Here is a 15,588-nt window from a genome sequence, read left to right on the forward strand (position 1 = left end):
TTTTTTTAGCATAATTATAAATATTTGTTTAAATAGTCTTGTTTTACCTTATTCTTAAATGATTATCATTTATAAAATAATTTGTAAGCAATCATTTAAACATTTCATGAAGTAATAATCATATTTGAAGAAATGGATCATACCATTAAGTAAAAGATATCATAAAAGTTGCCAATCCCATGCAATAGATAGGTATAAATAAACTTTGAATAATGCCTATAAATCCCTACTGAGATTGATGAATGAAGCGCTCGTAGATGAGTGCACCGAAAAAGTGTTTTGAAGCTTGAACGTATCACACGATCTTTGGTTAATTGATTATGCTAGCAAGTTATCTAAGAAGGCTTTTCTACTGCTCATCTGCACAAAAGTCTTGAAGTGCTAACTTTTCAATGCTCAACTCCTCTGCTACTAAGCGATATCGTTTCAATAAATATAAGTCTTTAAGGGGTTCAATACTGAGAGGGACCTGTAAGCAAATGAAAAAGAAGCTATAAAAGTTTGATATTAAAATTAAGATTTATACATTCGAGAAGATTAAAACCCAATTCATTTAAAGGACTTGTGTTATAAGGCATACTTTTTCTAAGGGGTACATGTCTCTAATTAGGTACTGTAAAAATCACAACAGTCGAGTGTTTATTCTTTTCTTACATCATGCATCACTCAACCATTACCAAGTACTAATTCGATTTTTCAGGGCTCTATCTTTCAATGCCACATTATTTTGACCACAGTCAAATGATGCGGATAACACCTGAACTGGTACCTCTCCCTCCAAACTTGCACACCACAACCAAGGAGAGGACTTTCAATCATGACAGATTCAATGTAGATCTTGTTGCGTATACATTGCATTTATTCAGGAGTGATTGTGAGCCTAACTCAAATCATGAAAATTTCTTGAGTAAAATCATTAACGATGCATTTCAAAAAATTAATGTCTTAATAAATTTAAATCATTCATATTTTCCAGAATAGTTTAAATGAATAATTATGTTTACTTTTATTTGTGATCACATTTATTATTCTACCAGAAAAAATATTTACAAATGAAAGAGATGTCAAGCATAAATTCTAGTTCTAATATTTTTAAATAAAATATACAAGAATTTTTATATATAAATGTGATCAGTGATTTTTGAAACTTCTGGACCTTGGATTTCCGGAAACTTCCGGATCGCGGTCAGCGAAAAATCCGGATTTTTCCGGAGCACAATCATCTTTGTTTATTTGATCAATGGAATGATCAAATTCATGATCCCCAGCTCTTAATCATCAATGTGAGCAACATTTTCACCAACTGTACAACTGGAGCGTTTAAAAATTTTGCAAGTCGTTCTTGCACGATGGCTAGGCAAATCTTCCCAGTGTCATCGGACCTTCAAAACATATACTGCTGAAGCAAGTACATTTTGTTAACAAATTAAGAAAAATTAATAAAACAAAATATTTATTTATATTTAAGATGATTTATAGAAGAATGTTTTAGGTGACCAATCTGAATTTTCATTATAACTATCAATCCTAAGCACTTTACTTAGCAAACCTCTCTTTTAATTGCCCTACAGTCAATATTTTAAAAAACCATATGTTCTCAATTATTATGAAGTATCATATTTCTAGTTTGATAACTATTCTTGTATCTTTTTGATAACCAGCATTTAACAAAGTTCACTTCCAATCACTAAGTTGGCATGCTGTTACAAATCTTTACATGTACTTTGCAAATTTCCAGAATCTCGATTTGATAGCGGCACAATACAGAATTTAAGCCGCCATATGAAAATTGAAGTGCTTTTTTATTTAAAAAATCTCTTACACTATTTGAAAATATGGCTTATCATTTTGCTTCATGTCATTCAATAAAAAACAACTAGTTTTAATCACATCTTTTTTACATTAAAAAAAAGATTAAGTAGTTTGAATTAAAAAAAAGTTAAGAGAAAAAGAAATATTCAGAACATTTTCAATGTTTTTCTTCATAAATAATTGTTTTAGCTAAAAAAATCCATTAAAAAATATGTATCTATCATCTTTAAAAAGATAATTGTCATCTTAACATTTTATATTTTATTGAACAGAAAAATCACATGATATAATTTAATTCTTAATAATAAAAAAGTTTACAATATCTTTGATTGACAATAGCATAAAATAAAAAAAAGTAAAATGGCATTTATATGTTAATTTATTTATTCCTAATTTTCTAGACTTTACCAGTAATATTTATTTATCATCCCTTCTTAATATTATTATCTGTTAATATAACCTTTTTATTTTGATTATTATTAAGAGCCAAAAGACTTAACACTTTGATAACTATTCAAAACTAAATATCTTAAAGGTATTGTTTCTTTAGTATTTTAAAGTAATCTTATAATATTATCTTATTGTGATACATTTGTTTAAGTTGCTGTTTTATAATTATTAAATTGTACACAAGTTATGCTTACTTTTACTGTAAATTTCATGTAAAACTGTATTCAGTCAAAATAAGCAATTAAATCCTTGAATTTTAAATTAAATCCATGAATTTTTAAATTAATTCAATATTGAGACTTAACTTTTTTGACTAAAGCTGAATAATTCATTTGAAAAAAATATTTAGTGAGATTTTACAATAACCAAAACGTAAAGAAGTAAAATGATAAAGTTTACATTTTTATCCCAATAGAATCAGCAACTAAATTTGTGAAAATAAATCAATAAAAAGCTTAAGGTCTTTTAATTTAACAAATTTTGATACAACAATCTGTTTATTGTAAAAAATATGACTGCAAAGGAATTGTAGGGATTGCTAAAAGGGGCTAAACTTTCTAGTAAAGCATATTCTTTACATGTTTAGGGGAAATTTTTTCCCACAATTATCTAAGTAGTGTGGACTCGGCAGAGTTCCATATACTCTACTTCAACTATAATTTTTTGGAAATTTATATTCCTTATTTATTACTAAACTCTGTAAAGTGTACAAAAAATTGATTTTCTATTAATTAGGGAAATGTTAACCTTTAACAGGTAAAATTTTTTATATTATGTGTTCTTTTAAAAGTTTTAAAGCTAGGAAAGATATCTTAAGTGAAAAAAAAATGCATAATAGACTCAAATAAAATATAACACTATGCTAAAATTATGAATAAAAGTATTATGCAGAAGAAGTAAAAATAACTTGAAATACATAATAATTTAATTAATTTTCATTATTAAATAATTCAAATTTATTGAAATTTATAATTACTTAAAAAACAACAGGAAAAGTAGTTCAACTTACTTGGCGTAAATCAGACCATATTTGATTGATTACGTCCAAAAATGTATCTTTCTCTTCCAAAGATTCAAAATAGATAAGCCATTCACCGCAACTTTTACTCGCTTCAGCAATCTCAAATTCCTGGAGAATAATTACATTTATTGCTCAATTAAAGAATGGCTTCATATAAAAAAAAATATATGAATGTAACAACACCATAAAATTTTAATAATCAAAATTATCTAAAGTAAAGTATAACTTTGATACCTTAATCTTTGTAAAATGGATAAGGAAAGTAAAATGCTTTCTAAAGTGTCGCAATTCTTTATTTACCTGAAGAGGGGATGCACACAGAAAAATTCGACTTAAAAAGCTTATTACACCTCAATAACTATAAATAAATATGTATATTAAAGTACCAACATATTATCTTAAGTTTTTAACAAAATTTCTATGTTTTATAATTTATTTATAATAATTAAAACTAATATATAATTATTTATTTACTCTAAACTAATATGCTTAGAAACAAATATATAGTTAAGAAATTTACTAACTAGTTAGCAATCAAATTTATGATTCATAAATTCTCCTAGGATCACAATATACAAAACTTATTAACCACATAACTTATAGAATAATGAATATTAGTTTCCAATGGGCAATTTAATTTATATTTTTGGCAATTTAATTATTCCATCAAAAAGTACTCCGCAAAGGCTAGTTTGTCCTAATGCTAACGTAAAGAATTTTCTGGTCTCCTGGGTTGGGTTCAAAATTACAAGTCTACGGAGTTGAACATCGATAGTCGTTAACTTGAATTAAGTCAGCTGTTCAACGTCGGTTAATAATAAAATAAGATACTATGCAGGAGGAAAATGTTATTTTTCTGAAGGCTATTAAGGGCTGTGAGACAGTTTGGCTGCACGTTGTATTTATTTGTATTATTATTAATTTAAAATAATTTGGTTTATAGATATTTAAAAGCATATTAATAAGAACAGCATACATATTTCTAATAAAATTTGCAATAAGCAAATATAATGTAAGAATTAACTGAGTTCCGATGCTAAATTGTGAACAACAGTAATAATACTTACCAGCATGATAAAATTAGGAGTAACATGATCAATAAATACTGTTACTAAATCACAGATATTTCCTTTTGCAAGAAGATTAAAGTTGCCTTTGCGAGTATTTTCTACGGTAATAACTATTTTATCATTCACCAGGATAATACAGGCAGGTCTTTGGATATTTCTATCAGCATCAATAAACTAAAATTTAAAAAACATTATTTTAAAAACATTGATTGGTATATCATAAATAATAGTATGAAATGAATATTTAAACAACAAACGGATAATGAATAATAATTTCATAATAATTATTTCTAAGTGTGTTTTGTCTTCAAGACAAATTCTTTGGAATAGTAAGGGTAACTATGCTTCATTAACATTCAAAATTTATGAAGAAAATGTTATGAATTTATTGCTAATAATAATGCTTGTTTAAATTTGACTACTGCAAATCAAGTGAATATTAAATTTCAGAAACAAGTATTGCCAAATCAATGGAGTTAGATTATCAGATACAATATGAGAGACTCTAAATATATAAAAATCATTAATTGGTAATAGGTAACATAATAGGAAAGAGAAAACTATTATAAAAGAGAATGCCTCCTAAGAAAATGGAATAGAAATCAAATTAAAAATTATTTAAAATTATACATGATTTACAAAATAAGATTTATATAAACTAATTAATGTACAAGGGTCAATTTTTAAGTAAGAACTATTTTTTATATATAAAAATCATTAAAGCAAACATAATAGGTAATAATTTCCTTTAACTTTTATTAGAGAGAATGTATTCTGAGAAAATGGAATAGAAATTAATATAAAAATTATTTAAAATTATACATGATTTACAAAACTAAATTTAGATAAACTTATTAATATACAAGGGTATTAATAAGTTTATCTAAATTTAGTTAATAAGTGTATCTAAATTAATAAGTTTATCTAAAGTATATACCTATAATGCAGTACTAAATACAGTTAGGCAGTACTAAAGTACAAACTTTTTGACCATTTTAGATAAATTCATTTTTCATCTAAAGTAAATACCTATTATGCAGTACTAAATACTGTTAGACAGTACTAAAGTACAAACTTTTTGACCATTTTAGATAAATTCATTTTTCCTCTTAATGTGACCAGTCATAAGAAAATTAGAGTGCAGTTAATTAACCAATTAGAGTGTTACTATTATTAATAATTACATATTCGAATTAAGTTTTAAAAATATCTTAAATGAATAATACAAAATTAAATATGATAATAAACTCTTATAATTTAAACACTTAAAGTTTCCTAGGAAAATAAAATTTGCTTACATGTCCAACCAAAGAAACGCTTTCAAGGAAAAACTGCAGCATATATATAATAAATATAATGTATTTCAAAAAAAGAACAATATATAATCAAACATGCAAGTAACATTTAAAGACTTTAACTAATAAACTCTTATAATTGAAACATATAGTCTCCTACGAATATTAAATTTGCCTACATGTCCAGCCAAAGAAACACTTTCAAGGAAAAACTGCAGCCATTTAGAAGCTTCGAGGGTATCTGATGCTGCCAACTGGAGAGAATCAGAATTGGAACGTATGATTTCAAATGCATGAGGACGATTTAACAAATGAATTCTGCGACATCCTCGACAATGGGGTGCACTGCAAGAATTTATAAAAAATAAACAAATATGATATAAATAATAGTTAAATGTAAAATGTAAAGTTCCGACAAATAAAATAAATTTCATGAAATTTTTTACAATAAAGAAAACTAAACAATTAAATGTGATTACGCAATAGTTTTAAGTAAGTCAATGTGTAATAGTTTAGTTAACAGTTTAAGAACATTAAAAGAATTAATAAAAATTAAACAATTAAATGTGATTAAGCAATAGTTTTAAGTTAGTTGATTCGCAATAGTTTCATTAACAGTTTAAGAACACTAAAGGAATTAATAAAAAATTAAATGTGATTAAGCAATTGCTTTAGGTTAGTTAATTTGCAATAGTTTAGTTAGTAGTTTAAGAACACTAAAGGAATTAATAAAAAATAAACAACTAAATTTCATTAAACAATAGTTTAGTTAACAGTTTAAGAAGATTGAAAGATTTAATAAAAAATAAATAATTAAATGTGATCAAGTAAAAATTAACTTAATGGTTAACAAGTTCATCATCCATGAAATTCACACTACTAATTGTCATCTGCAATAATATTAGCGGCCTACTAGTTTACCTGTAGAACACACCTTAAACTCCTACACTAATGAATACAACAATGAAATCAATAAAGCTTATTTATGATCACCCAGTCAAATATCTTAACAAAAGCAAAAATAAATATCTAAACAAAAATAATGTAATGTATAAATAAAAATATATGAATAAAATTTATAAATAAATAAAATAAATTTTATGAAGATTAACACTTTAAAAAATATTTTATAACATAAATAATTAAAAAAAATAAATCTGTTTGCAGTCATAACAAAATTTGCAGAGTTTAAAAGAAAGAACATTTATACCATTAGAAGATATTTATTAGAATATTGTTGTTACATAAAAATCTACTTACCACATTTGAATAAAGAACAAAGGTTTACTTTTCTCTGTTTCCATACAATACAAAACACCACCCCTACAAAATTAATAGATGCATTAAAACTAAGAAAAAGATTATAAATAACTGCCACTAAATAATAAAAGATGTTAGTAAAAAGCTTGAACAATCAAAAGTATATACAGAATTAACATTATTGTGTAATTAGGTCTAAATCAAAGATTAATAGCAGTTTACTTTAATTATTTACATGATTTAAATACTCAACGGATCTCATTTCCTCTATTACTAATAATCTTGAATAATTTCTAAAATCATGAAAAAGTTTAAAATAGTTTGAAAAAAAAAAAAAACGCATATATATCGTAAGATGTTAGTAAAATAATATTCATAATATAAAAATTAGAAGACTCATAATGAATTTGTCAAGTTTCCTTTAATAAAAGTAAAAATAACTCTCATTTAAAAAAAAAATCATAACAAAATAATTTCACATAAATTAAAGTATAAAATGCATGAAGTATTTTTTTAAATAATTTGTTAAATTTTTAACATCAATTTACTTACTTCAAAAGAAAGAATGCTGGCTTCCAGGAAGTTGCTTTATTTTCTTTCACAAATTTATGCCTATACATTAGGTAGTCTTGATAAATAGGACCTGAAGGAGTTACACTTGATGAAGTATAATCTTCCCATCTTGCAAGCACATAATGATGTATGACTATCTTTGAAAGCTATGATAAAATTAAACAAGATATAAATAAAATTACAAATTATTAATATACAATTATAAACAAAAGTTATCATTAGAAAGAAAAAATATTTATTTTTATTTCCAACTCAATAATAAAAGGGACAATAAACTAATTAAGACAATTAAATTCCAAACTTCTACTTAAAAAATAACTGCATAATTAAAGCATTGGTTCTGCATTAAGTTTAAAGACAAGATTTTCACATTTAGAAGAAATTTGAACACAGCAATATTAAATTGGAATTCATAATTATTAATCAAAATTGTGTACTATATTAATTGTTTTAAAAAACTACATTTAATCCAAGAATAAAAAACACAAAAATTCTGTAAATGAAATTTCTGTAGTGAATGCAAATTAGTACGGATGTTTAGAGCAATAAATTTGTTTCAGTAAATAAAATTAAAATTTATTTCATTTCACAAAAGAACTAATGGTCACTATTTTTTTCCAGCTATAATTTTAATTTAGTACTTTTCATATCAAGACATTATTCAAAAATCAATTAAAATGAAGAAATTGATACCTACTTTTAAGTTTATCTTTATTGCAAAGGTTTAAATCTCTATAGTTTTATTGTAATTTTTTAAAAAAACTTACTATAAAACGTTTTTTTTAAAAATAATATTTTAAATAAGGGTATATATTTTAAATATTTGTTTTATTTTCTTTTATTTATTTTCTGCGGGGTTTATATTTCATATTTCTTTTCATTAATAACATTCAGAACAACTTATGTCATAATTGGTAAATTTAAAAATAGAAAAGCCTATAACATCCATCCATCCATAATAGACAAACATTGAAAAAAGATCAATATAAAATGCAAGATCATTTTTAAAAACTAATTTTCGAATTAAACGCAATTTTTTCATAAATAAATTTGAAAAAAGACTGCGTATTTGCTAAAATAATGACATGTATAATGCACATTTTCAGTCATTTTATTTACAAAATATCTCAACTTATAAAAAATAAGGATGTTGTTTAAAACTTCATTAATTTTATTTATTATGAAATTGAATTATTGGTTGAAATTCCAAAATGCATTTTGCAACTAAAAAAAAAGTTGACTGTAAGCAATCTTTTAAAACCTTGTGTTCAATCTGGTACACAAACAACTGAAAGCCAACGGCCATCTGTCAATAGTTTGTAATACAATCAAATACACAATAGAAAAGTAGGATTCAAAGCTTAGACTAACTAATAATACCAATTTCTCTTAAACCAATTTAATTGCAGTGCTCGAAATAAATGATATAACATTAAAATAGCAAATATTGAATGGAAACATATTTATTTCAATTCTGACAACTTCATTGTGGTGTTTCAAACAGCATTGTGGCAACTTTAATGGTGTATTTGAAATAAATGTCAAAAAATCAAATAACAAAGAGTGAGTAAAAACAGAATTGTTTTGGTTTTGAACAATTTAATAGTGATATTTGAAAAATGAATTAACAAACAATTAATGCAAATCATTTCTTACATCACAGTCTAGTTGAGAGGCTAAAAACTTGGACAAAAGGTAAGTCTGGATTTCTGCATTGGTGTAAACTGATGGAAGAGGTAACTTAGGAATAAACTTTCGGATTCCTAATTCTAAGTTGGAAAGTATATCCCTAGAAAAAGTAATATGACATTTAGATATTTAAAAAAAAATTTTCATCATCACTTTACAATAGACTCTTATTTAACCAGGAATTTAGGAAGTTGCTTCATCATAAAGGAATATTCCATAGAAAAAACAAGTTTTGATTAAACGATAATAAAAAATTATAGATATAGATATATAATATGTATAACAAGTAAACAACAAAAACATTAATATTTAATTTAATATAAAAGAAAACAAAGGCCTACTTTAATAATATATTGAAATTACTCATACTAAAAAAATAACAGGGTTAATTTGCAGGGTCAATTTGCAAAAATAATTCCCTGACTTTTCCAGGTATACCAGGTAAATTTCAATGAAAATTGAGACCATATTTTCATCAGAAAACTCTAATTCTTTTATTTGTTATGTGAAATTTTATAACAAATAATTGTAATAGATGTAAGAATTATTTATACAAAATCTCAATAACTGATTACTATTACTGGCAATTTTAAGACTGGTTATTTTCCAGGTATGATATAGGAATTTTCCAGGTTTTTGTAAAAAAATTTTAACTTTACCTGACTATTCCTTGATTTTTGAAATTAAAATAAAATTCCCTGACAACTCCAGGTTTTCCCTGTTCTCCCTGACCCATGGGAACCCTGAATAATGTAAAAATACAAATGTATGCTTCTGAAGAATGAAATTATAGAAGTTTGTTTTTCATTATCATTTACACTTGCACCAAATTTGATAGCACGTTCTTATATCATGACAGCATTTTGGGGGGGAAGTGACACTCACTTGGCAATATGCATCATCTTGTTACTTAGTATATTAAATGTTAAATAGCATAACTTGACTAAAAAAACTAAACACAGTGGCACAACAGCCCATAGAGGGCCAAGACCTACTGTGCCCATCTCAGTTTTCTTGACCTTGGGCTCTGGGGTGCAGGAGCACATATTCCGGGCAGGTGGTCATCCCAATGCGGAACCCCCAGTGTTTAGCTCCCAAGCATGCTTGATACTCATTTATTGCCCACTGAAGGGATGAAAGACTGAGTCAACCTTGCCCTGCCTGAGGATCGAACAAAGGACCTGTGGCACGGGAGCGTGAGGCACTACCACTCAGCCACCGGGCGTAAATAGTATAACACTGATACATTTTTCATTCTTTACTGAAATAGTTAATCCTGATGAATTTTAGGTACCTCCATATTAATAAATTAATTTTTTTCGTATACTTCATTTGGTATTTTTAATACTTTCGGATATATACTATAGCTGCAGTTTTCCTTTAAATGGTGTCTAATATACTATGGTGTCTAATATACTATACCTATATTTAATAGAACTTCAATTTGAAAGATATCATAACTTTTTGTTCAGCAATGCTTTGACTACTTTGTGCTATTAAATTGATACCACCTTATTAAATGATAGTATTTTTAGCAGCAGATGAATTTTTACAACGCGAAATGAAAGCATTGGTTCTGCCCAAAATTTCAAATATAAAAATAGTAAAATAATAATAATAATTAACATTAGCAAAACAAGAAATTTAAGAGCTGTGGTGACTCAGGGGATAGAGGGTTCGAATACCAGCAATGGCTGGTCTATACAAATTCTGCACCTGGCTCGCATTGACCACAGTGGTAACCTTAAATATCCTTAGTGGTTGACGGATCATGTGTTACAGTCCCTTTATCGTCAGCTTATATATATAAACAATTAAATTTAAGGAATGTTTAAGTTAAGTTAAGTTTTTAAACTAAAAAATGTGACTAATATGTTTAAAAATTGACAATATAAATAAATTTGCATCAATCTTAAAATATTATTAAACTTACACAAAAAAAATTACATAATATCTACCTGGTTAACTCAGCATCAGCTGTGTGCAACGGAAAAGCTTCCTTATCTCTTGATATTAACTTAAAGCCTTGATAATTCAAATCAACCTAATAATAATGAAATATTTATAAAAGAATGGAATCACAGAATTTTGATTGAATTAAAAATATTTTTTTAAAAAGAATACTTACATTAATGTAGTTAATATCGCAATACCTAAGACTACTACACTTAAAGAATTTTTGTACATCATTACCAGGCTGGATGAAGTAAGCACTCTTATTTGATAGTAGGAAGTAAATTCTCTGTGAGAAACCTTCAGTAAAATTTGAGTATCCAGGATAAAGCTATAATAAAACATACAAAGATTTAAAAAAACAACAACAACATAGTTACAAAAATAATAATAAAATTTACTGTTATAACTGAATTTTAAAAATACAAATACCTTATAAAATTCTTCTTCTTCATTTTCAAATACTTCAACTAAGAAGTAGAGAAGAATATTGTTTGTTACGCTGAAAAGAATGGGGAAAAAATTTTAGTTACAATTTTAGGAAGTTTTAATAAGAAATGACACAAAAAGCGTTTGAATTGTCATGCAAATTACTGTATTACATCTACTATAAACTTGCAATAACTGTGTCATATGGAAAAAGAAAAGGAAAAAAAAAAGGTTAGCAGATTTTTATTATTATATCTAATCTAATTCTAGCTATTTGTAAACAGAATTTTTTATCCACAACTATTTAATACTCACTGTACAGATTTGGAATCCCTGCATCCAAAAAAAGAAAAACAGAGGGAGGAAAAAAAAAGGAATATTATATTCTTATTGATTATATTTTAAACATAAAGTAATAAAATGAAATTTAAAATAAATAGCATAAAAACAAATAAAATTGATAAATATTGAATTAGATTAATAATTTAGACCTATTATAGAAAAGCATGTTGCTTTTTCTTTCAAAAAGACGTGAAAAGAAAATTACTTTCTTTATTTAGGGGTAGGGAGTAGGCTTAAAAATAAATTTAAGTTAATAATTATCACTCCGTTTTTTAAAAAGACATATAAGCCAAGATGCCATTAGCCATTTCAAAGAACAAAAATTAACAATTAATAAATGTAAAACTTAATTGAGTTGAAATATTACTCGTAAATGTCAACTTGAGAAAAAAATATAATTAATAAAATTAAAAAAACATATATTTAACTTTTCTAAATAAAAAATTTAGTATTTAAAAAAAAAATCTATTTGAACATTCCAGACATGAACTTGCAACATAGTCTATACAAATCACATAAGCGACAAAACAATTTAAATAGGATCACAATTCTTTCCTTAAATAAATAAAAATACTCCAACCATTAATACTCATGCATTATAATTTAACTTTATAGAGGTATTCAAAATATGCATAGAAAGCATATTTTGAAATACTCGATTATGGAAAACTAAATTGAAGTTTAATGTTTTTAGATGTATGATAAACAGAAAAGGAATAATAATCAGAATACAGGTGATAACATATAAATCAGAGCAAAATATTATGCCAGATAAATTTTTGAATATGTAATTCAAATTTTATAACACATCATCAATGAGAAAGTAGGATAAAAGATCTACTTCTCTATTTTAAGCTTTAATTCAAATCAGCTTTTGAAATAAAATGTCTTTTTTAACACACGAATTTAAAAACTTTTTGTTAAAATTTGAATGTACACACATTTCAACTTGATTTCAAATAATTATTGCTTTTCTACAAGTCTGCAAATCCAGTTTCTTATTTGGGGAGTGCTTAATTAAAAATTTTATGATAATTAATTAATATTTATAAAATTTAAGAAAATAAATTACATATAAGCAACTGTAAACATAAACCATACATACTTCAAATTCAAAGGTTCCGGAGCTTCTAATGCTATTTTTGCCATCTCTTCTTGAACAATATCGACACCATTAGAAGTTTCAAAGTGGGCATCTGGATGCATTCCAGCCTTATGAAGTGACATCTTGTCAGCATTTTCCAATTCAAAGGATAATGAATCACAATGTTTAATGGGTGATGTTTTATGCATATCATAAATTGATATTTCTTCCTCCTCCTCTTCTTCAAGTTCTTCATTGCTATCATTACCATCGTCACCAAGCTGTAACGGCAATCGATTTGGCGAATTATCAAAGTTGCATCCTGCATCAACTGGATCTTCCTGACCTTCTGGTACACCTCTTTCTTCTGAGTTTTTGCAATCTGAAGAAATTGCACAAGGCAAATCTGGTACGCTTGACTTCTTGGGTGTTGAAAAAGTTACATTTATGTCCTGCTGCAACTCCTCAATGTGGAAAGACATTTGATGATTATCCAAGCTCTTTGTGTCATCTGAAAAATCGTTTTCAGATGAGCAGGGCGTCTCTAAGCATAAACCCGAGTCCATGGTAGCTTTACTTAAACGGTTTTCAAGAGAGGAACTTGAATCACCAGAAGATTGGATTTTAGATTCAGAGGTTGACAAATCAGGACACATAGGAGAATCAAGTTTTGTTTTTTTCACTCTTCTCACAACTTTTGTCCTCACTACTTCAAGTTCCTCACTTTCCTTTGTCTCACTTTTTGTTTCTAAATTGACGTAATGAGAAATCATTTCAAATTCTTCAGATGGAGTTGTAATGCTTTTAGTGCAATCACTTTCATTCAAACTTAATATGTGCAATTCAGATGAGGAGCTGAATTCATGATCACTGGAAGGGGATTTGTCTGCACCAATAAAATCACTTGTGACTTCTGCAGCATTATCACAGGGTAGAAGGTTCGAATCCAGCACTGTAATAGTTTTGGCTGGTGGGAGTGACTCCTATAATCATTCCAAACATTTTAGAAAACTAAGGAACACTAGCACAATTGTTTTTCTTTCGAATGTAATAGCACTATTATAAAACATGTTAGAATGTTTTATAATAGCTGCCTCATTAATATTCCTATCCATACAACATATGTGCAAAATTAATTAAAAAACATAGTATCTTTATTCATCCAATATTATCCTAAAGACAAATGAAATTGAATATTGTGATGCTTGTTTTTTGCTAAAATGCTTAGTTTTATCAAAAAAATTGAAATATGTCAACAATTTCAGAAATAATGAAAATTATGTTAATGATAAATAATTTTAATGTAATAGCTGTTTTATAATGAAGGTCTCATTAATATCCCTATCCATACTATGTAAGAGCAAAATTAGTTTTAAAAAAAAACATAGTATCTTTAATCCAGCAATATTAACTTAAAGACAATAATATTAACTAAAAGACAAATAAAACTGAATATTGTGATACTTGTCTTTTACTGAAATGATGGCTCTATAAAAAAACTGAAATATGGCAATAATTTTAGAAATTACTTAAATAAATAAACATTCAAATTATGACAAAAAATAATTGAATCCTTAATTATAATAATCAGTTTTAATTATGACTCTAAGTGAACCAAATTAAAAACAAAATAAGTTTTTTAGTAAGGTATTAAATGTAATTTTTTGAATTAAAAATTTCGGTGCTAATATATTTATTCAGTTCAGATATATTTTAAATAATTTATTTAAACACCTGATTTACTTTTTCATCTAAATAACAAACATGTTTATATTTAATATTAAAGTAAAGCATGTTTTTTTTTTAATTGCATTAAATAACATTCCAAGTTTTATATCATAATAAGTTATTTTTGAATTTTTTTTTTTGTATTGTGATATATTAAAATCACTGTTTACAATTTATAATTTTCAAATTGAAATTTTGATAATAAAAGTTTTACATGCAGAACTACTTTATAATATTAGTACCTCTACAGAGACTATTTGTACCGTAATCACTTAAGCATAATTCCCTAACTTTTTTGTACTATATTTGTTTTATGAACTAACAATCAATGTCAATAGAAGACCAAGTCTCAATAAAAGGCATAAATATCACAAAAGTTAAAAAAATAAAATCACTAAATCTTGTTTTTTAAATTTTGATTAACAAATTTATTCCTCACCCAAGTGTATTAACGATGAATAATTTGAAATTAGAAATGGTTTATTCCACATTGAATATAAATAAGGCAAACTGGATTAATTAGATAATATTAAAAAAAAAACAAAAAATATGTGGAATGCACAAGTTAAGACAAAAAATATATCAGATTTCATTCAAATTATAGTACTATTTCTTATTTAGATCTACATTCACATAAGTGCTGTCATTCAGTTCCGTTTATTATTTCTCCTTCAGATCTGCCAAATAAGATTGATTTTGATTTATCGATCTGTTGATTAAAAATTAATTTCATTCGTCAGGCCAAAAGGAATAAACAAGACACACAAGTAAAGAGAAAAACAATAAAAATTTTTATAAAATTGTAAGCATTTTTTTTGTAGAAACAGTTTCAGAATATTATGGTTAAACAACACAAAACCAGGGGACTGTCTAGGTTTTTCT

General features: G+C 26.0%; 1 protein-coding gene across 1 annotated transcript in view; it reads right to left on the minus strand.

The window, feature by feature from the left end:
* Positions 1-175: 175 nt before the first annotated feature.
* The window catches only part of LOC107436124 (pruning defect 1), a 24,361-nt gene continuing 8,948 nt past the window's right edge, over positions 176-15,588 (minus strand). The window contains exons 6-16 of the mRNA XM_071187115.1: positions 13,000-13,961; positions 11,556-11,625; positions 11,299-11,454; positions 11,129-11,214; positions 9,138-9,270; positions 7,461-7,627; positions 6,909-6,971; positions 5,828-5,993; positions 4,351-4,527; positions 3,272-3,391; positions 176-469 (exon numbers count right to left, since the gene is read on the minus strand). Of these exons, the coding sequence (XP_071043216.1) occupies positions 350-469; positions 3,272-3,391; positions 4,351-4,527; positions 5,828-5,993; positions 6,909-6,971; positions 7,461-7,627; positions 9,138-9,270; positions 11,129-11,214; positions 11,299-11,454; positions 11,556-11,625; positions 13,000-13,961 (2,220 nt within the window). The 3' untranslated portion in view covers positions 176-349. The remainder of the gene's footprint in view (positions 470-3,271; positions 3,392-4,350; positions 4,528-5,827; positions 5,994-6,908; positions 6,972-7,460; positions 7,628-9,137; positions 9,271-11,128; positions 11,215-11,298; positions 11,455-11,555; positions 11,626-12,999; positions 13,962-15,588) is intronic.

This window comes from Parasteatoda tepidariorum, chromosome 10, assembly GCF_043381705.1.
Source record: "Parasteatoda tepidariorum isolate YZ-2023 chromosome 10, CAS_Ptep_4.0, whole genome shotgun sequence".
In the NCBI taxonomy this organism is placed as follows: domain Eukaryota; kingdom Metazoa; phylum Arthropoda; class Arachnida; order Araneae; family Theridiidae; genus Parasteatoda; species Parasteatoda tepidariorum.